The 24551-nt window shown below is 38.0% G+C and overlaps 1 protein-coding gene across 1 annotated transcript in view; it reads left to right on the forward strand.

The window, feature by feature from the left end:
* Window positions 1-24551, forward strand: part of LOC150109866 (uncharacterized) — a 185502-nt gene that overhangs the window by 122684 nt on the left and 38267 nt on the right. Inside the window, exons 7-8 of the mRNA XM_090396404.1 lie at window positions 17304-17413; window positions 17768-17833. Coding sequence (XP_090252530.1) covers window positions 17304-17413; window positions 17768-17833 — 176 coding nt within the window. The remainder of the gene's footprint in view (window positions 1-17303; window positions 17414-17767; window positions 17834-24551) is intronic.

Here is a 24551-nt window from a genome sequence, read left to right on the forward strand (position 1 = left end):
CTCACCAATTGGTGGTTGATTTATTATTATTATTCAGGCCTCCAAGGAGTCAAAAGACTCATCGAGGGAGGTCCTTCCTAAGACAAAGTCTGTCAAGACTCACTGAGGGGAGGTCCCCCCTGAGAAACACAAAGTCCATCATACCACTCTTTAAACTCGCTGACCGTTCTCGCTCCCACCACTGCATCAGGCAATGCATTCCATGGCTCAACCACCCTCCACACAAAGAAACCACTCCTTACCCTCTCGCTCACAGTTTCCTTTCGTAACTTCCAGGGATGGCCTCTTGTCATCACTCCTTCCCGCTGATCAACCAAGCGAAAGAACTCCCCAGTGTCAACTATGTAACCACCTCTCAACAGTTTAAAACTCTCAATCATATCACCTCTCTTTCTATCCACTAAACTCTGCAGTCCACATTCTCTCAGCCGATCCTCATAACTATCTTTGTACAGTCCTGAAACCATCTTTGTCATCTGTCTTTGTATCCTTTCCACAGTTAATTTATCCCCTTCAAATCCTGGGGACCAAATCTGAGAACAATAGTCCAAGTGTGGTCTGATCAGAGACTTATACAATGGAATGATAACCCTCTTATCTCTGCAGGTCAGTGTCCTTCTCATAATAGCAGCAATCCTCTGTGTTACCTTCACCACCTTTGCAATATGTCCCCTAAACTTCAGGTTTCTATCAATCATCAACCCCAGATCTCTTGTCTCCTCTACTTCCTCCAGTATAACTCCTCCCATAGAGTATGCAGCATCCCATCGATGTTTCCCAAACCTCAAGACCTTACATTTTGCTGCATTAAACTGACATCCCCATTCATTTGCCCATCTATCTAGCTTATTTAAATCCTCTTGCAGGGCTACCACATCTGCACTATTACTAATAATCCTTCCTAGCTTCATCTGCAAACAATATCCCCTTGCAATCCACTGGCAATGTCCTTGATATAAAGGTTGAACAATATAGGTCCTAGTACTGGTCCCTGTGGGATCCCACTTATAACCCTCTGCCTCCTTGAAACTGCTCCACCATACACAACTCTCTGATACCTATCAGACAGCCAATCCTGAATCCAGTTGACCAATCTGACATCCAGATCCATGTGATGCAACTTACATATCAGCTTATGATTTGATACCCTGTCAAATGGCTTTGCTAAGTCTAAGAAAATGATAGTATATGCCTTTCCATCTAATGCACTTGTGAAGTTATCATAAAAGGATAGCATCTTGCTGAAACAAGAGTGCCCTTCACAAATCCATGTTGACTCTGAGATAACATTGCCCTCATCTGCCCACTGCCATATATGGTCCCTCACTACTTTCTCCAAGATCTTAACAACTACTGATATGCAAGTCTAACTGACACATAAAATAGTAAAAGTCCAGGCAACTTGTGGTAAAGTTAGAATAAGCTCTGATCACTATTCTTAATATTTGCACTTAATGCAAAGCCCATCTCCTTGAAGCAATATATGATGCTATGCAATAAAGGCAAGGGGGCCACTACCCAGACCAGTTTCAACCTTTGAGGTCTCATCAGTGGGAGCCAGGCTTAGAAATACCAAGGTTAAGTAATACAGAACTGAAGTATTTTACCAAAAGGTGCTCTGACCTTATTAAATAAAAAAATCTCAGGATTAGAGATTATATATACTTCACTGAGTATGTATGGCAGTATATCAATAAATAAAACTTGTTTTCATTTATATATTGTATAGAACTTGAAGTATCAAGGAAGGATTTATGTTGAACTGGTAATTATGAAAACCTTAAAGTAATCTTGGAGTAATGTTATGGCTTAAAAACTTACAAAGAATGTAAGTGCATGGGAAGTGGTCAGATTGAGAGCAGTATCAGACTATCCTTAGTCAGTAGGATAAACCAAGAGAAATTAAATGGATAAGTAGATATAAAGCAAGAGCTATAATAAAAAAATATAGAAGAATATAAAAAAATGATCAGAAATATAGAAGAATATAAAAAAATGATCAGCATACTGATAAGCAGTACAAAAGTCAACTAATTTAGTAAGAAAGACCAAATCAGATGAGAATCAACATTCCAAAGTAAGTTTTCCATTATATAGTTAGACCAAAAACTATGATAACTTAAAGTGATCATGGTACAAAAGTGACAGACAAAATTGGTTGTTTTGATCTTGTAAAATATCATCCAGATGGAAATTTCAGTTGCTTATGTATTATGCCTTAAAATAGAGTTTAATGAATTTTTCAGCACATTAAAAAAAAATGAACAGAGTGACAGTAGATAGCATGTAGCCTATATACTCAATGTATAAGAGAACTGGCATTGCTTCTGAAGTTCAATCTAAATCTCTGCTCTGGCAGAATTCCAGGAAGTAGAAAGAGAATAAGATAGTACCATTACATAAAGGTTACAAGATAGCAAACTACTGAACTAATATCAGGAGTGGCTGTCCAAATTAAGTTTGCTGAAAGTACAATCCAACAGTGAATAGATATGAATGCAATTATGAGCAAAGAATAATTGTCAATGTTGCAAAATGTAAGGTTATGCATAAAGTCAAAGATTTCCTTGCTACTGGATTTCAGGAAATTCATGATAGTTGAAGTCCAGAGGGCATATTGCAGAAATTGGTAAAATAGCTCAATTGATTACTTGAATGCTGAAAAATGCTACAGTAAAATTAGAGAAGTTATCCCTCATCATAAAGCTGATTTGGCTGCATCTTGACTATACAGATTTGTCCACTGGTTTCTTGATCAGAAAGTGGTAAAGATTCAGAACTAACCTGATAGTTAGTTACTTCACTTAACTTAGAGGTCTACAGAATGCTCCCAGTGAGGATAGGTTGAAGGTTTATGGGTTAAAAAGTTTAGTTGATAGGTGGAAAAGAGTTATTTTTTATTATTATTCAGGCCTCCATAGAGTCAGACTCATCAGGGGAGGTCCTTCCTAAGAAACAGTGTCATACTAATCCTTAAACTCATTGACTGTTCTCACTCTCACCACTCCATCAGGCAATGTATTCCATGGTTCAACCACTCCTCACCCTCCTGCTCAGTTTCCTTTTGTAACTTCCAGGGATGGCCCCTTATCATCACTCCTTCCTGCTGTTCAACCAAGCAAACTCCTCAGTATCAACCCTGTAACCACCTTTCAACAGTTTAAAAGTCTCAATCATATCACCTCTCTTATCTACCAAACTGTGCAGTCCACATTCCTTCAGCCAATCCTCATAACTATCATTGTACAGTCCTGAAATCATCTTTATCTACCTTTTGCCCTTTCCATAGTCAATTTACCTTTTAAATCCTGGGGACCAAATCTGAGAACAATAGTCCAAGTTGGTCTGATCAGAGACTTGTACAGCAGAATAACCCTCTTATCTCTGTAGGTCAGTGTCGGTCTCATAATTGCAGCAATCCTCTGTTACCCTCGCCACCTTTGCAATATGTCCTCTAAATTTCAGGTTTCTATCAATCGTCAACCCAGATCTTGTCTCCCCTAATTCCTCCAGTATAACTCCTCCCATAGTGTGCAGCGTCCCATCGATGTTTCCCAAACCTCAAGACCTTACGTGTTTCTGCATTAAACAAACTCCGATTCATTTGCCCATCTAGCTTATTCAAATTCTCTTGCAGGGCTGCTGCATCTGCACTACTAATAATCCTTCACATAATCTGCAAACAACTGAATATCCCCTTGCAATCCACTGACAATGTCATTGATATGAAGGTTAAACAATATAGGTCCTAGTACTGGTCCCTATGGGACCCACTTGTAACCCTCTGCTTCCTTGAAACTGCTCCACCATACATAACTGATACTGTCCCCTAAATTTCAGGTTTTTTCAATCATCAACCCAGATCTCTTGTCTCCCCTACTTCCTCCAGTATAACTCCTCCCATGAAGGATTTTTTAGCCACTAGAGGGGTTACATGCTATAGTGTTTGTGGATAGCTCCTGAACAGAAGTGATATTTTGAGTAATTGGTGAATTTGCATAGTATATACATAGTATTGTTTACTTTTAGTATTTTAGCATATCTAGATGATTTTTGTTTTTTGACTATTTTAATAGTAAATTGAGATTATCTGTGCACATGGTTCTTATAAAGAGGAATACAAAGATGGCATCTAGGTCTCCATATTTGTCTAAAAATTTTATCTTAAAGGATTTGATTTAGTGTACCATTTGCAAAATGTGTGCATTGAGGAGAGTGGTTGGAATTTGGTTAAACAATAGTGGAGTGATGTGTGTAAAGAATGTGAGGATTTAGTGTTTCAGGTCATGTGAGTGATTACTATTATTACAGGCAACTCTAGGGAGTCATTAGACTCATCAAGGGAGGCCCCAAATCATATTCATCACAACTATTAGACATTCATACAGTATCTATCATACCTCGCCTTAAACTAATTCACTGTCACAGCATTCACCACAGACTCAGGGAGTGCATTCCACTCATTCACTACTCTAAAATCTAAAAGTAAAGAACCCAGCTCTAACACCTTTACTAACCACACTTTTGCCCAGTTTCCATGGATGTCCCCTAGTCCTCCCACAACCAGCCCCATTTTCAAAAATATCTTCTGAATTAATTTTATAGAAACCCTTCAGTAATTTGAATGTCTCAATCATATCTCCCCTCCTCCACCTATCAACCAATTTTTGCAACCCACAAATCCTCAACCTGTTCTCATACGGTTCATTACAGACCTGCTATCATCTTGGTCACTCGCCTCTGGATCCTCTCCACCTCCTCCCCATCAAGAAGAAACTGAGGTGACCAAATCTGAGCACAGTAGTAGAGATGGGGTCTTATCAAGGCTCGATACAGAGGAACAAACTGCTTGTCAACGTATTCTTCAGCAATCAAGTGATTTGATGAGCTGATTTGGCCACTTTTGCAATATGTCCCCTAAATTTCAATTCCTTATCCACCAACACTCCTAAATCTCGTGCCTCATGAATTTTCTGGAGCACGGTTCCACCAATGCAGTAAACTGCCTCCAATCTTTTCACCCCAAAATGCATATTACATTTTGCCACATTAAATTGACATCCATTCTCCTTAGCCCAGACCTCCAATCTATCCAAATCATCCTGCAAAATTTTGACATCATCTGCATTCACTATTGCCTTACCCAACTTTGCATCATCCGCAAACAAATGAACTGTTTCTCTCAGATCCTTTCCTATATCATTTATGAACAAATTAAACAGCAGTGGTCCAAGAACAGATCCTTGTGGCACACCACTAGTCACAGGCTGTCTTGTGGACTCTACTCCTGAGTAAACCACTCTCTGATATCTCTCCGTCAACCACCCTCCTATCCATCTCGCCAACCCTATGTCCATTCCCATATGCTGCAATTTACTGATTAGAATTCCATGTGGTATCCTGTCAAAGGCCTTAGCAAGGTCCAGTAGAATCACTGTAAACCCATTACCCTTATTCAGTTCAGCCGTCACTGTTATAATACGTGAGCAAGTTACTGAGGCATGACCTACCCTTCACAAAACCATGCTGTCCCCGATACAGTATCCCATTTTCTTCTATCCAATCTTGTATTTTCCTAGACTATTTTCTCTAAGACCTTGATAATGATTCCTGTTATGCTAATTGGCCAGTAATTTTCAACAGCAGCGAACCACCTTTGTGCAGTGGAACTATTTTCCTCTCTTTCCACCCCTCAGGACTGACCCAGTCCTGAGGCTCAAATTAAACAATGGTCAAGGGCACTGACAATTCTTTGGCTGCTTCACGTATGACATGAGCTGGTATACCATCCAATCCCACAGATGTATTGACATTGAGGTTCTGTAATAGATTAGTTACCTCTACTTCATCACAATTCCAGTATGAGCTGTTGGTTCTTCCATTCCTGCAAAGTCACCACCTGGATGATATACTCTTGCAAAGTGCTTGCTCAGTAATTCCACAATATCGACTGATTCGGTTACCTCCCTACCTTCAGCATTTTTTAAGATCATTCTACCATGAGCATTTTTCCTTTTACTTGCAACATATTGAAAAAACTGTTTGGGATTCTCTTTAGCCTGCGTGGCCAATTTCCTTTCGTAATCTGCTTTTCCTTTTCTCACCACCCTTGTTACCATCCTGGCCTAAGCTTTATACTGTTCCTGCACCTGATGGTCACCCTTCTCCTTAAATTCCCTCCACAATTGTTTCTTTTTTTGCAGCTCAAGCTTAATAGTGTTATTCATCCATTTAACCCCTACTTGATTTATTATTCGGACTCTTGGTATACAGTCAACCATTGCCTCCTGCAAACAGTTCTTAACCACCTCCCATGCACTATCAACATCCAGCCCTTGTAGTTTTACATGCCATGGCATTGAGCCAAGCACACACCTAAGCTTGTCATACTTACCAGCCCAGTAATTCCATATGTACCCTGTCTTAATTGTAAATTTGACTCCTTTAGCCACCTCCTAAGTCATGACCTTATGGTCACTCTCACCAATTGATGGCAACATGGTCATGTTCATTACAGCCACATTCTCAGTTGCAATTACTAGGTCCAGCACTCTCTGCCCCCTGGTATTTTCCAATACATGTTGCCGTAGATAGTTGCCCCTTAATAACCGCATAAAACCCAATTCCTTCCTCCCATGTGCCCTCTCCTCTTTCCAGTCAATGTTACCATAATTGAAATCTCCCATAATGATTATCCTCCTTCCACTCATTTCTTCTATTTGCTTATGCATACTATCCCCACCATCCACTCCATCACCCAGTCTATAGCAGCACCCAATTGTATATTTTGTTCTGCTAGATTCTATTTCACACCAAACGGCCTCAAATGTGCTTTTTTCCCTATCCTGCAGTTCAACTTCTATACTCCTTGGCTGAAGTTCATCAGCTATCATCAATAACACTCCTCTCCCCTTTTTATTCACCCTGTCACTCCTGAACATGCTATACCTGTCGCATTCAATCCCACTAGCTTTATCATCTTCTGTCAGCCATGTTTCACTAATACCGACAACCTGTGGCCTGGAAGTGCCAACCATGGCCAAAAACTCTTCCTTGTTCCTAATACTCCTGGCATTAGTGTACATGAATCACAGAAGCCAATTTGTCCCATCCCTACTTTGATGCCTTATACTAACTATCCCATTCTGATTTGTTGTCCATCTTACTCGCTCAGGCTTAATATACTCATTCATACACTCAACTGCCTCCCTAAAGTCTGCATATCTACTCCCCCCTCTTAATAAATCTAGTTTCCCTGAGTCTACATCCACTTCCACATCATTCATCAACACTCTTTCAAGTCTTCGTACACCAACTCCATTCAAATGTAACCCATCCATCTTATATAAGTCCTTTTGCCCATCGAACTCATTCCACACCACTCTCCATGCATAAAGTCATTGGCAATTATGGCCCTCCTTCTAAACACTTCGCTGTCATACCACGGTAAGATACTTGCCATCCTAACTCTTTTCTCTTTTGCTACCTCAAACAACTCTCTCACATCCTCCATTTCCATTTTGTCCTCTTTCAAATCATTCGTTCCTGCTACGATTATCATCTTTCACCCTCTGTTTTTGCAGTCGAATAGATTCGCTGATGTCCTTTATGTTCGCACCCGGCTGGTATGACTTCGTTAAACTCTCAATTATTACGCCTCTTAATAGCGAATTCCCATACAACACTCGCTCCTTCATTTTATTGACGTTTACGAACATTCTATTATTTGCCATTGCAGACTTCCGCCGGTTATTTGTTGGTACGTTCAACACACATTTTTCCATACACTCCAGTTGTCTTTTAGCTCTGTATTGCACCATTCGAACGGGCAATTTCGCTACTTGCATTTATCTCGCCATTTTCATTATCGATCAAATCATCTATTCTTTCTGTGTTTCTACCTTCATTTACACTTTCAGCGATGCTCTCACACCTATTTGGCACTACCACGCAATTCTCTAGCACACCGCCATTTTCTACATTCTGACTATCGTTAACGATATCACTCTCGACACATGAAACACGCTTGAAGTCCTCATTCTCTTTACACTTTCTACACATATTAACTCCACTATCACTTTCTAACCAGACTCCCACTGCTCTTCACAAGGCATACATCTCACAGACAGCACATTGCATAAATTCGTTTACATCAAAACTCTTAAACAAACATGGCGACCTGGCCGCCATTTTTTCTTTATCGGTGCCATGTGTACGCTATCTTTTCTTAAAAATAATTAAAATAACAGAAAACACGCAAAAATTGCAGATACACCAAGAAACAAAAAGCAAACAATACTACTTAAAATTCTAGTAAAATATCTGTTAACACAAAATACTAAGCTTTTCAGGAGCTCTCAACAAGCCGACGATCTAATCAGTGCAACACCAAGCGACCATCTTTGTTGAAAGTGAGAATCTAGATAACAGTGATATTTGCAAGGTAGTACCTGATAGCTATGAGTGCTATTGAAAGTGAGAATGAAGGTAAACATAGAATGATTGAATGAATCATCAGAATAAAAATGACTGATGCAATGAGTGAGATCTCTCTATTACACAGAGCAATACAAAGGGCAAATTGGCAGCTGGAACATTGACAAAAATGTTTACCAAGCGTACTGACTAATAATCAGCAAAAGTATAATAGCGAGTGTAAAAAAAATGAAAGAGCAAGTGTTATATGGAGATTCCTTAGTAAGAGGTGTGTTAGTTGAGAGTTTAACAATTGCACCAACCTGGTGCAAATGTTAAGAATGTAAGCAAGTCAATTAGAATGCAAAAGCAGCAGGTGAAAGAATTGATAGTAATAGCAGGTACAAATGATTTGAAAGGAAACAAAGGCTATGAGTGAGGATGTGAAGGAATTGCTTGAGGTAGCAAAAGAGAAGAGTTAGGATGGTGAATCTGCTGCATTATGACAGTGAATAGTATAGGAGGGCCATAATTGCTAATGACTTTCTGTGTGAATTATGCAGGATGAGGGGTGTGGAATTTGTTGGTGTGGAATGTATTAGATGGGCAAAAGGATTTATATAAAATTGGTTTCCATTTGAATGGATTTGGTGTATGGAGACTGAAAAGATGTTGTCAAATGTAGTGGAAGTGAATGTGCAGAATCAGGGAAACTAGAGTTAAGGGGGGAGTAGATATGCAGACTTCAGGGAGACAGTTGAGTGAGAGTGTGTAATATGCCTAAGCAAGTAGAAAAGTCCATGAATCAGAATGGGAAAGTTGATTAGTAGGCATCAAAATAGGGATGGGACAAATTGGCTTCTGCAATTCATGTATACTAATGCAGAAGTATTTGGAACAAGAATTTTTTAACCTTGGTTGGCACTTCCAGGTTATTGGCATTAGTGAAACATGGCTGACAGAAGATAACATAGCTAGTGGGATTAAATGTAGGGGTATGGTGTGTTCAGGAGTGACAGAGTATAAAATGGGGGAAGAGTTATTGATGATGGCTGAGCTACAGCCAAGGAGAATAGAAGTAGAACTGCAAGATAGAGAAAAGCACATTTGAAGCTGTTTGGTGTGAGATTGAAACTAGCAGAACAAAACATATAGTTGGGTGCTGCTATAGACCAGGTGATGGAATAGATGGTGGTGATAGTATGCATAAACAAATAGAAGAAATGAGTGGAAGGAGGGTAATTATAGGAGATTTCAACTATGGTAACATTGATTGGAAGGAGGAGAGGACACGTGGGAGGAATGAATTGGATCTTATGTAGTTATTAAGAGAACTATCTGCAACAGCATGTAATGGAAAATACTAGGGGTCAGTGCTTTACCTAGTAATTGCATCTGAGAACTTGGCTGTGATGAATGACCACATTCTCACCAACTGGTGAGTGATTATAGGGCCTTGACTTGGGACGTGGCTATTTCAATTTTTGGAATGATGGTGGCAGCTTTCTTTAGTTTCTTTAATTTTAGTCCTTTCATGAAAGTATGCTATATCTATTTGTTAGATTATATAAACTATGGATATTTAGCATATATGGAGAGCATGTGTGTGAAGTGTGATCTGAATGAGGACTTGAGTGATAATGGTAACTGCAGGTGTTAGTAGTGAGAATGCCCCAAGGATAAGTAATCATCTGATAGTAAAGAGACAGTGTAAAAGCAGCAAAAAACACAAGTTTTGAAAAAAGCAATCAAGATATCTGAACTTTGGTTGGCAGTGAAGTGTGCAAATATAACAATGAAAGCAATAAGAATGTAGTGAAAGTTGAAAAACAATGCAATAAGGTGGTGAGTGGTATTGAGAATGAACAACCATGTATGACTGCTGTTAAAAAAATTAACAGCAAAAATGATTAAGCAGAGTTAAGATGAGGCAAGAGGTGAAATGCAAGCAATGATTCTGGTATGAAAGGTAAAGAGACCTGTGAGTGGCATATGGGGATTAGATTAGACATTGTAATAAATGAGATGCACAAAATTCCTCTTTCCTAGAGGTAAAAATAAGTGATTAAGGCATTGGTTGAGAAAAGTAAGCAAGTAAAGTTGGTCATGGTAATAATGACAAATGACTTCACTGAGAACAAGGAAAATGTAAGATTGGATATCAGGAGGTTAAAATTCCTCCTGTCATGACGGAAGAATCTTTATGTGGACTTTTTCAATCGAAGGTGAGTTAGCCAATCTCATACAGAGGCAGCAGGGTTTTTCTCCCGAAAACTCTGGTTTTTTATCCTGCATACAGACAAATCGGCCCTTCAGAACACATGCAATTTACAGACAGGATACTAGTGGCGGTGGTCAGTAGATGGTATTGGTGGAGACGATTGGTAGTAGAGGTTCGGTGTAGTAGTGGAGACAGTTGTATAGTAGTACTCCCACGATGAGTATTTGGACTCCTTGGAGGTGTTGCAGATAATAATAGATGAAAAGGTGGTCAGTGTATTGCTCACATATGACAGTGAAATGAGGTGGGAGCAAAGAAAGATTGAATGATAACAAATTATTTAGGCCTCCAAGGAGTCTGATTCATCACAGGAGGTCAGTCCCACCTGGGAAACAGTATTATACTATTTAAACTCATTGACCATTCTTGCTCATTGACCACTCTATCAGGCAGTGCATTCCATGGTTTAACCACCCTCCATGCAAAGAAACCACTCCTCGCCCTCTTGCTCTGTTTTCTTTCATAACTTCCAGGGATGGCCCCTTGTCATCACTTCTTCCTGCTGTTCAACCAAGCAAAAACAACTCCCCAGTGTCAACCCTGTAATCACCTCTCAACAGTTTAAGTCTCAATCATATAATCTCTCCTATCTCCTTTCACAAATGTGAAGAGTTCATGTATGGAATGAGTTTGAAGGGCAAATTGAACTAAGTGACAGGCTGTGTTTAAATGGTTTGGATGTCATTTGGAGACTGCTGCTGAAAGGTAGAGAAATCAGATTTAGAGAATGAATCTAATCAAGGTAGCATAGAGAATGAGAACAAGTGTGCAAGAAACTCCTTGAACAAGGGAACACATGAGAAAGATTGATTCTCCAAGAGGATGTGAATGCATAGACAAATAGAAAGAATGACCTGGAATCAAAGGAAAAACAGTTGGATTTGAAATTTCTAAAATGAATAAGAAAGAAAAAGAAATGGCTAGAGTTAAGTATGGAGAAGTTGCATCTAATAAGTGATTTCAGTGAAACTTGTTATAGATCCAGAAATGAGCTGTTACATTTATACAAATGCTACAAGTGTAAGAAACATTTCAAATGAAATGGTTGCATTGACTTAGTTTTGTGCACATAAAAATTGTAGTAAGTGAGACATGGTTGGATGAGGATGACATCCAGATCTATTTCATGGAGATAGCAAGGGTGAAAAGGGAGTTTTATTGATAGCCTTGTCCATACAAGAGGGAAATGGTGGTGGTAGTTTTGAGTCAATGATGTATAGACATTAACAGGTCTATAACATCTGAAATACTTAGATGTTATAGATCTGGTAATGTGGGTGGTAATGAAATATCTAATCAGATTAGACTAACAAATAAAGCTGATTATGGCAACATAGACCAGGATGATGAAATGGCAATTGGAAGTGAAATGGTTTCAAGTTTTCGAGGGACTACCTCAGGCAGTATTTAACTGAGACACACAGTTGAGGGTCTTGGATTTGATCATATCATCCACCAATCAGTGAATAATCATGAAGTGACAAATTAGGTTGTTGCCAATGTGAGGACTTCTATAAGTAAAGGGTGTATGTATATGGAATTGCAAGGTTGATTATAAGAAGCTCAAACAGCAAAATAGAATGAGATTGCTGGAAAGGAGATCAGTGCTTGAGTGATATTAAAGAACTGTCTAAATGTATTCCAAGGGTCAGAAGATTTAAATAGGTGTGAAATGGGTGAAGAGATTAAGCTTATGATAGAGGGGAAAAAAGCATTGAGAACATAAAAGGAATGATAAAGTTATGTCAATACAAGATAATTAATTCCCTGTGGATTACATAGAACAGTCAAGGAGGGTGACTTGGTAAGGGTAGCAAAGATGAATTGGGCAGCAGTTAAGTCAAATAAAATCCTAGGTAGTTCTTTCAATATATAGCTAGCAAAAAAGTAATAGAATTACCTTGATTAAAGAAAATGGTATAAGGACTGCTACAGAGGATATAGTTGAAATACATAATGGGCAGTTTATAAAGGCCTCATTTTTCTGAATGCAACAATTTGCAAACAGTTGAGACTATAGGAGCAAGAGAGGGAGAATTGAGCAAACTTAATGTTAAGGCTGTGAAACTTCATAACATCACATTTTGAAAGAATGTGCCAAGGAGTTGATATTGGCCTTGACATGTTTAATATGTATCTTACATTTATTCAAGTTCCAAAAAGGTGGCAAGATTATGACACTTAAAGGAGGTGACAGAATTTAAGCATTAAATTATATGCCAATTTGTCAGTTTTTATGGTTAGTGTTAGAACAGCCAAGAACAGGATCCAGAATTAGGTTGACAGCAGTCTTATTATCTTTGGACTTCATGGATTTTGCTATAGGAAGGTCATGTTTTAATAGTCTACTTATAAGGTGACAGATTCATTGGACAAAGATACAGTAGTATATTTATATTTTGCAAAGGCTTTGATAAATTACTGCATAATAAGTTCATAGTCAAACTAAAGTAGATGAGATGATATATTAGATTAATGCATTGAATTGGAGATTGGCTGTCTGATAGCTATCAGCAAGTTGTATGGGAGCAATATCTAAGGTAAGTCAGTGGTGTGTCTCAGATCTGTTTTAGGATCATTGCTGTTTAACCTGCATGATAATGGAGAACTAGAGGAGGATATCTAATTTGCTAATAATGCAAAATTGGAACAAACTAAGGAGTAGAGCAAATGCAGCCTTGTTAGACTTGAAATAGACTGAATGGGCATAGAAATGGGATTTTAGTTTAATGTTGCAAAATGTAAAGGTTTTTAAATTTGAAAAATAAAGATGGAATGTAGTCCAATTGGTAGGATATATTGTTGGTGAGAGAAATAAGATCTTGGGGTGATAGTGGATAAGGATCTAAAATTTGGAGCACTTGTCCAAAATTGAGGACAAATACAAAGAATGATAGAGCACATTGACTTCTAGTAGATTCCTATTTCACTGAATAAAGGCCTTGATTAGGCCACATGGACTATGGAGATTTGGTCATCTGGTTTTCAAAAAGACAAAGATGAAGAGGATCTAGTGATCAAAGTAGTTTCTGATCTCTAGAATGCTGAATAAGGAAAGGTTGAGGATCTAATTTAGACTAGTTGATAGGAGATAGTGGTGATATGATACAAGCTGGTAAGGTTTGTTATAGGATCAATGTTGAAGAGGTTTCATGAAATGTTGGGAGATAGAACAAGAGGTTATCTTTACAAGTTGTATAAAGGTGAGAAGTGAGTAAAAAGCAAGTTTTTTGCATTTAGATTTCTAAATGATTAGAATGCTTTGCCTGAGGGGTGTACTATAGAAAGTATCTTTAAAGCAAAATATAAGCTATGTATGACAAAGGGACCTCCTAGATAAGCAACTTCATGTGGTCTTTGGATAATAACCTTTCACCTGCAGTTTTTCATTTGGTATACAACTTGCCATTGCTAATATTTCTTTACCAGTTCTCAAGCATTGACATCCTACCCTTCTAATTCTTCCATTCATGGAATTGCTCCAAGCTGATTTCTAAGCTTAATCACTTGCCTTTAATTTCGTATTCCTTTCTGATATTTCCCCATCTTCATATTTTTTCTAAGTCAATCTCTAACCAGGGCAGAAATGTAATCTCAGTATCACATTTGTTACTATGGCCAAATTCCAAAAACTCTAGAACCTTGTTCCTCCTGCTACATGTTGCCTAATACATCTGTCCTCAAGAATTCCAGAAATTCTATTCTCTTGCTACTACAGTTTCCTCTTCCCAATTTATACTGCTATAGTTGATCTCCCATAATCATCTTCTTTTGCCCTTGCCAAGCTCAACTGCCTAAATATCTCCTGCTCCTAGGCTTATAGCAATGCCTTGCTAAATATCCTGTTCTGTTCTCACACCATGTGCTCTCAAAACCATTAGTGCCATTGCTTTTCTGCCAAAATGCTGTAGCCTGATACTTCTATTCCTGTATCTTTTATCAACTATCTCCAAGATCCCAATTTTTGGACAGTGAGGCTATCAGTACCAATTCATCTCTTCTTTATTCTGGCTACTCCTGGCATCAGTATAAAGAAGCAATGCATTGTCATTATTATACCCATCATTCCAATTGGAATTTTCATTCCAGAATATATTTTCCCATTTCTCAAACAACTATTCTTACAGGAGGCTGCCCCTGCTATCATCCTCCTGATAATTCTATTTTCTCTACCTTAACACTAACTTCAGAACATTCTCTACAGATGCCTACATCTTTCCATATTCAAATATAAGCTCTTGTATACAGTTCCTTTATGTCTTCCAATGACCCAAGCATCCACATGATTCAAGCCTTTCTACACATTCTGGCTATCATACTATTCATTTACTTTCCTCAGCTTTGCATTGTCCCTGGCCAACACCATCTTTAGTTTTTCAGTATGACCTAGAGCATGAACCTCAGATCTTTAGCATATTTTAAAGGGATATTCCAGAGGTTAGAGTTAATGGCAGCCATCATACTTGCCAAATCTGGCAACAGGCAATGTACAAACAGTGGAAAGATTCTTTCAAAGATTATAAAGTCTGCTCTGGAGTTTTAATGTTAAACTAATACAGAATTGAATTAATAGCAATTCTAGACAATAGTTAAGTTCATGTTTTACCAATTTCTGTAACATGGAGTAACAGATGCATGGGGCAAGAAAGATTTATTTAGATGTTGGAAAAATTCCTTGAATAGCACAGTAGTTTAATTGGATTAGCATAGATTCCAAATTTGCATCTGCATCATTTAAGTAGATATGGCTCTACAGGGGATCTGAATACTAAATAAGTAGTCAAGTGAGTAGAGCTATCAGTTCACTATGGCAAAGTATGAGGTTTGAAATTTGGGCAAGGAGGGAATGCAGACTGTAAAATTAGTTTAAAGATCTAGAGGTGGATAAGGACCTGAAATTTAGGAGTGGTCATAACTTCATGTTATGGAATTACATTGGCTAAACACCTGCATTATATGCAGGTGTTTAGTTTTTTTCATTGTACGAGGGCTGTTCAATAAGACTAATTTTCTGTTGTGAAATCACTATTTCTGTGGAATAAAGAAATGTTGCCGTCTGTATTAACAGAAGAGTTGATAGATGGCATATATGGGCTGATGTGCCAGAGTGTCATGTGACTAAACGCAAGCTTGTTTCAGCATGTCTACAAGCCGTGACCAGTCGTCGAAATGGAAGCATCCTTGGAACAGCATTATGCAATTCAATTTTGTGTGTTTGCAAAAATCTGCATCGGACACTTTTAACATGATGCACGAAGCTTTTCACGATGAAGCAATGTTGAAAAGTTTTTCGTTGGCATAACATTTTTAAAAAAGGCAATGTGGAAGATCTTGAACATAAGGGAAGACCTTCAGTGTCCATCACAGACAATGATTAACACAGCAGCGATTATCATCAAGGAGGATTGCAGAATTACAGTATGCCAGCTGCATGTTGTCCTGAATATTTCTGTGGGAAGTGTTTACTCGATCATGGCTGAACATTTGGGACTGAAACATTTTGTGCCTGATGTATTCCCAAACTCTTGACATAGGAGCAAATGCAGCATTGAGTAAATGTGTGCATAGAATGGAAAGACTGGAACAAGAAGGCAACAACTTCTTAAAACACATCATTACAGGAGATGAAGCTTGGTTGCATCACTATGACCCTACAATGAAACAACAAAGCAGTGAATGGAAGCATCCATCTTCACCTACCCCCAAGAAAGCAAAAATTGTAAAATTGGCTGGTAAAGTTACAACCATAATGTTGTTTTGACTACGAAGGAATTGTTTACCAACACACTGTAGAACCCCGGAATACTGTAAACAGCTCGTACTATGCAGATGTTTTACGGACAATGGTACAGCACGTCAAAAGGAAGCATCCATTGCTGAAGAATGGCTTCTTATTGCACCATGATAATGCAAGGCCACATATTGCTGGTTGTGTAGTGGACATTTTGCAGAAGAACAACATGGATATCCTACCACAGCCTCCATACAGTCCTGATCTTGCAATTTTGGGCTGTTTCCTCAGCTCAGGAAACCACTAGGAGGCTGCCATTTTGAAAGCAACAAAGTATGTGTAAAAGCTGCAGAGGCAGTTTTGAAAGAACTCTCAAAAACACTTTCACATGTTTAAGAAGTGGATGCAACATTGGGATAAATGCATCGCGTCTCACGGTAGTTACTTCGAAAAATACTACGTAAATGATGACAGATTAAAGGTAATCTGTTTTCTATATAAATAGTCTTAACTTATTGAATAGCCTCTGTATAAGATCTTAACCAGACTTTATGAATTATGCAGATTTAATCACCTGGTTTTCATGAGGATATTGGAAAGGTCAGAAGATGGACTGATTAAGTCAGAACTAAGATATTCTTAGAGCTATAGGAATATATCTTTATGTAATAAGAAACATTACCCAAGAGGGTTTATTGAATGGCATGATGAATGCTTGTTAATCTGTCATCTAAATTTATAGAAGTTGTATAATATACAACTCAACTACATTAAACCTTGTTTGCTTCATCTAATTTTGACTGTTAGATCTAGTTCTATACTAATCTTTAATAAACAACAATCTGAATTAGATGGAATAAAAGTTTACTTTTTCAGATGCTGCACACGTAGTACCAAATGGAACAGTTCTATATCCTGCCACAGTTCCTGTGGCTTACAATACTTCTGCTGTAGTGAATGGAACTGAAAATATGTATTCATCTCAAGTAAGTTTTAATTATGAATTCTATATCTATAAGGTACCTAAAAACAAATTGTTTCTGGTTTGTCTTGACTGTTTAACTTAATATTTGAACAACTTTCTTATAAAATGTTTTGGTTCACTTAAATGCTAAACTTTTAAGCAGTTATTAGTATGTCATACATTGTCTTAATTGCTGCTTCCATTCTCATGCCAAGATGCTGACAGTTATCCAACTGATTTTAGTTTCCTTTGGTTTTTCTTTTCATAATTATCACCTTGAACTTTAATGACAACTGTCCTTTTTTTAGCAAATGTAGCAAAATTTTTTTCTAATTAAACTTGTATATAAATCTGAGACTTTCTTTGTGTCCTTTAGGCTGCATATCCAGTTTTCTATTCTCAGCCCTTGTATGTTCCCCAGCACCAGTACTACCAACCAATGGTAAGTAGTTTTAAACACTTTTTAGCTGCACCTTTCCTTTAACATTTGTCCTCCATGGAGCCACTCAATTGTGGGAGGTACACACTATTGCAGTGCTCATCCAATCATGCCTTAAACTGATTCAATGTATTTACACCCACAACATTCAGGCAATGCATTCCATTCCATGCAAAGAACCTACTCCTCACCTCTATCACTGATCTTTATCTTGCATTCAAAACAGACATCACAGTGTGAAATCTGATCTTTATTCTCACTCATTTTCAAGGGAAAACTTAGAAGTTAGATGAGCATTACTTATATAGCACTCCTTTCAAAATAGTGTTTTCTTTCATTGTAAACTGCTGTTAATATTGCTTCTGTTTAATATCCACTAATGAAATTACTGGTATAGAAACTCAAACTGAAAAATACAGGGAGAATTGTATTTCACAAGATTAAATACACTATCTTAATCTCAAGATAATGTTGTCAGATCAAAGATCTACTTTTCAAGATTAGAAACTCTCTTCTGAGAAGAGCAAGATTAGGTTTTAGCTGATCTTTTGATCTCCATTTTAGTGACATCTCAATTATCCAACCTTCAACTCATTCAAGGATTCATTAATTGAAAGTTAATGTGCTAACAGATTTCTAGCATAACATGCCTTCAGCTTTCTGACTAAACTAACTTCCTGTTGCAGTTTGATAATTCTAAATCTTCTATTAGATTTGAGTATATAGATTGAAAGAAATAAGCAGTCTTGAAACTTAGTTCTTACACATCCTGATTACAGGATGTTTTGCATTATCAAACTGATTTCCTATCATCAATCAACATTGCACAATCCTGGTATGGGTATTGCTATCCCTCATGGGAGGCCCCACATAATCTCTCAACCCTGCACTAAAAAACATTAAGCATCTAGCAATGCATTCCTCTCATTTGCCATTGATAAAGCAAAAATCCATCTTGCACATTATTCAAAATTGAAATTTCTTCAGTCCCATTAACCCTTTCTGCACTAGTGATTCCAATTGGAATCACTGTGTTGGCTTTTGTAGCCCATATTACATGGTGAATGATTCCAATTGGTATTGTACATCGTAATTCCATTTCTTTTTATAATAGGTATGTGTTATGTATAAATCTTACCGATATCTGTTTTTATGACTTAATAGAATAATATACATATATTGGATTATAGAGTATTAGCTCAGAAGTTGAATATTTGCTACCAGAATCATTCCATATGGAATCAGTTGGTCAGAATTCTTATCCTGAAATGTATTTTTCATCAAAATACTTGATGCTCTTGCTTTTTTAGACAAGGACAAAATAAATAGAAAGAAAATGTTTCACTTGGAAACAAAAAAAAATCAGTTTGGAAAGGGTTAAATCCTTTTTGCCTGTCAAACTAACTTGAAAGCATCAGTCTGTACTTATCTTGATCACTTGCCCTTTATCTTCTATTACCTAGATTTTTAAAAAAGTATTTTGAGACTAAGTTAAAAGATCTACCCTAGATATGCTCATTGCAAAATTTTTTTTGGAAAAATTATATAAGACACAGGCCAGAAGAGTGACTCGTGTGGTAAGGAAAGCGAAACTGGAATATGAGAGGAGATTGGCCCTAAGATCCAAAGAAAATCCTAGGGAATTTTTTAGCTATGTGGGTAGGAGGAGAAATGACTGTGGAAGAATGATATTGTGGGATAAAAATGGGAATAGAGTGACTGATGCAGAGGACATAGTGGAATTGTTCAATGAACACTTTATTGGAGTATTTCATCCTAGAGGAGTCAGTTTTAATGCTAGAGGGATAGGACTGGTACGAGGTCTGGAGGTACAGGAGGAGAGTGTGTTTCAGATACTGAGTACTCTGGATGTCAGTAAAGCTGTGGGACCGGATGGTATTTCGCCACGAGTTTTGAGAGAATGTGCTAGCGAATTGACAATACCTTTAATGTGGCTTTACAATGAAAGTCTGGCTTTGGCAAAGGTGCCCAGGGAATGGAAGGAAGGTAAGATAGTGCCATTGCATAAGGGTGGTAACAGACTGGAAGTGTCTAATTATAGGCCAGTCTGTGTTCATCAGTAGTTAAGATCTTGGAGAAAGTAGTGAGGGACCATGTACAGCATTGGGCAGATGAGGGTAATGTTATCTGTGAGAATCAACATGGATTTGTGAAAGGACGCTCTTGTTTTAGCAATATGCTAGCCTTTTATAATAAAGTTACAAGAGCATTAGATGAGGGAAAGGCATATACTGCAATTTTCTTAGACTTGGCGAAGGCATTTGGCAGGGTGCCACATGATAAGCTGATATTTAAGTTGCAGCACATGGGTCTGGATGTCAGATTGGTCAACTGGATTCAGGATTGGCTGTCTGATAGGTATCAGAGAGTTGTGTATGGTGGAGCAGTTTCCAGGAGGCAGAGGGTTACAAGTGGGGTCCCACAGGGCTCAGTACTAGGACCTATATTGTTTAACCTTTATATCAGTGACATAGCCAGTGGATTGCAGGGGATATTCAGTTGTTTGCGGATGATGCGAAGCTGGGAAGGATTATTAGTAATAGCACAGATGTGGTAGCCCTGCAAGAGGATTTAAATAAGCTAGATAGATGGGCAAATGAATGGGGATGTCAGTTTAATGCAGCAAAATGTAAGGTCTTGAGGTTTGGGAAACATCGATGGGATGCTGCATACTCTATGGGAGGAGTTATACTGGAGGAAGTAGGGGAGACAAGAGATCTGGGGTTGATGATTGATAGAAACCTGAAGTTTAGGAGACATATTGCAAAGGTGGTGAAGGTAACACAGAGGATTGCTGCTATTATGAGAAGGACACTGACCTGCAGAGATAAGAGGGTTATCATTCTGTTGTATAAGTCTCTGATCAGACCACACTTGGACTATTGTTCTCAGATTTGGTCCCCAGGATTTGAAGGGGATAAATTAACTGTGGAAAGGATACAAAGACAGATGACAAAGATGGTTTCAGGACTGTACAATGATAGTTATGAGGATCGGCTGAGAGAATGTGGACTGCAGAGTTTGGCGGATAGAAGGAGAGGTGATATGATTGAGACTTTTAAACTGTTGAGAGGTGGTTACAGGGTTGACACTGGGGAGTTCTTTCGCTTGGTTGATCAGCGGGAAGGAGTGATGACAAGAGGCCATCCCTGGAAGTTACGAAAGGAAACTGTGAGCAAGAGGGTAAGGAGTGGTTTCTTTGTGTGGAGGGTGGTTGAGCCGTGGAATGCATTGCCTGATGGAGTGGTGGGAGCGAGAACGGTCAGGGACTTTAAAGAGTGGTATGATAAACTGTGTTTCTCAGGGGGGGACCTCCCCTCGATGAGTCTTGACAGACTTTGTCTTAGGAAGGACCTCCCTCGATGAGTCTTTTGACTCCTTGGAGGCCTGAATAATAATAATAATAAGTAAATATAAGTTACTGTATGTTGGCATATAAGACAACTCAAATACTACAGAACCCCCCCTCAATCATTGGTGGTCTTATATGGCAAGTATAGGGGAGTGATAGAAGAGAGAATAGGAACAGTAGAAAAGAGGGAATGAGAGTTCTATGAATGATAGAAGAGGTGAAAATAGGATAAGTGGAAGAGGGAATGAGTGTCAGATATAAGAATGATAGAGGAAAGAATGGAAACAGGAGAGAGAATGAGAATGCCAGGGAGCACAGGGACTAGGGATAGTGATGGCAGGTAAGTAGGGAGCACAGAAATTGTTACAGGAGAGAGTGAGGGATGCATGTGAGCAATCAAGGAATAGGGTCATAAGAGACATAATATATGGGGACTGTTAATAATTGGATTCTTATATTAGAGAAGATATAAATCTTAATATTTATCCTACCATAGAGATGATCTGTTTCTAACAATTATTTTTTTTATTTTCCAAGTGTACCTATATGTTATATGCACAAGGGTTCACTCCAATTGATGCAATGATCTTAACTTTCTTTCAGAATCCAAATAATCACTGACTCAAGAACAAAATACAAAATAAACACATTTAATAAAACAAACAATATATATACACTTCAAACAAATATTACATAACTACAAATTAATTGGATCCAAGGCCTTTTAAAAATAAACTTACACTTAAGACTAGACTAAACACTTTGTTTGCACAATCACAAAGTTCATAGTCAGTTTCTTTCTGTCAAGGCCCTTTTCTGAAGATATATAACTCCATTCTTCATTTTTACAGGATCCTTTCTCATCACTTATGTAGCACACATTAATTCTTCCAAACTTAATTCCATCTCTTTTCTTCAGTAGAAATAAGTCAGATCTGGCATCCTTAATACAGATGAAACTTCCTAATCAGAGTTTTCTCAAACATTCCTTTAGAACATAAATAGCAAATTCTTCTTTTATTCACTAAATGCTTGTTGACAGTTTTAACTCTTCCAATAAAAAAAAAACTTAGTTCTAAGATTCCCTTTTTGGAATCTACTATTAATCTTTCAATTAGTGTTTCCTCCAATATTCCTTTTAAAATGATTTATAGCAATATTTCCCTTTTATTTATCCACATACTTATTCCACATGGAAACTTAATAGTTCCCAGATTCCTTTTTCGGAATATACTATTAATTTTCCTCTGACTGTCACTTAAGTTTTTTTTAAGTTCCTTCGAACCTCTATCTGCCGGCCTGTGTTCTAAAATCCTTCCGAACATCCAAACACTATCTTGTTTACAGCCGTTACTCGGATACCGAACGCTTTCCTTGTCAGCTGTCAATCACTCGTCAAATTTCTCCGAGCATGCGCACTCCATGGCAAGCGAGAAACTAAGTACTGTATAATGACTGACAAGTTGTCTCAGTTAGCGACAAGAGAATGTCCTCAAAGCACAACTTTTGCAAATTTTAAATTGCAATAAAATTTGTTTAAAGTAACACAACTATTCAAACCTGGTAAGTACATAAAATTTTAACTGCTTTACATATCACTTAACAAAACAATTTCCATAACAGGCACATCTCAAGTGCCGACAATGCATGTTATGAAAACAACTAATAAACATACTAACATAAACAATATGTAAAAATATTAAGAATTTTAATTATGATTATTTTTACAGGGACCATATCCATCCTATTCAAGACAGGATGCATGAGTTTGCCAGGTAGGAATGATAGAAAGTGTGGCTAAGGCAATTAAGAGGTGAAAGGGTGGATGAGATGATTGTGATGGGGGAACAAATGACTTGAGTGATGATATAAATAGGGCATCAAGAGATGACATTCTTGCTTGAGGCTATATAAAAGAAGACACAGGAAAGATAGTGTGTTGCCTAGGTATGGTAATGTCAAGAGCAGTGAGGAATTGTATGCAAGAGACCACTTTCATTTGAATGAAGGACATAGGCATCTGGAGAGATTGCTGTTCTGAACAAGTTGGTATGTCCCAGTGTGGATGGTAGCAGGGATGGTCTCTTGTGGGAATGGGTACTTGGGAGAAGGGGATGACATCAGGTAACGTGGAGTCTAGAGGGGATAATGCTGGCTGTATAGAAACAATGGCATTTTTATGCTTTATACTAATGCCAGGAGTATTTGGAATAAGGGAGAGGAATATCCTTAACTACGTTGTTCTATTCCTTAAGCATTTTAATAATGTATAAGCCTGTTACGAGAATTTTCCCATCTAGCTTATTCAAATCCTCTTGCAGGGCTATCACATGTACACTGTTACTAATATAACCCTTCCCAGCTTTGCATCATCTGCAAACAACTGAATATCCCCTTGCAATTAATAGACAATGTCATTGATATACAAGTAAAACAATATAGGTCCCAGTACTGAGCCCTGTGGGGCCCCACTTGTAACCTTCTGCCTCTTTGATATTGCTCCACCATACACAACTGATAACTATCAGATAGCCAATCCTGAATCCAGTTGACCAATCTGACATCCAGACCCATGTGCTGCAACTTAAATATCAGCTTAGCAAAGGTATTTGATAGGGTGCCACATGATAAGTCTAAGAAAATTGCAGTATATGCCTTTCTCTCATCTAATGCTGTAAACTTTATCATAAAAGGCTAGCATAGTGCTAAAACAAGGGCACCCTCACAAATTCATGTCAACTCTCACAGATAACATTACACTCATATGCCCAATGCTGTATACAATTCCTCACTAATTCCTCCAAGATCTTACTAACTACTGATGGCACACAAACTGGCCTATATTTAGATACTTCTAGTCTGCTATTGCCCTTATGCAATGGCACTATCTTACCCCCTCCTTCCATTCCATGGGCACCTTTCCCACATTCAAACTTTCATTGAAAAGCCAGGTTAAAGGCACTGTCAGTTCCTTAGCACATTCTATCAAAACTCTTGGTGAAATACCATCCAGTCCCACAGCTTTAGTAACATCCAGAGTACTTAGCATGTGGAATACTACTCCTGTACCTCTAAACCTCAAACCTGCCCTATCCCTCTAGTATTAAAATTGGCTCCACCAGGATAAAATACTCCAATAGTGTTCATTGAGCAGTTCCACTAAGTGCTTTGCATCAGTCACTCTATTCCCATTTTTATCCCATTGTCATTTCTCCTACTGGCCACATAGCTAAAAAATTTCCTAGGATTTTGCTTGGATCTAAAGGCTAATCTTTTTTCATATTCTAGTTTTGCCTTCCTTACCATACTAGTCACTATCCTAGCCTATGTCTTATATTCTTCATGCAT

This window comes from Typopeltis vanoorti, chromosome 1, assembly GCF_054136105.1.
Source record: "Typopeltis vanoorti isolate ZY-2024b chromosome 1, IOZ_Tvanoo_1.0, whole genome shotgun sequence".
In the NCBI taxonomy this organism is placed as follows: Eukaryota; Metazoa; Arthropoda; class Arachnida; order Uropygi; family Thelyphonidae; genus Typopeltis; species Typopeltis vanoorti.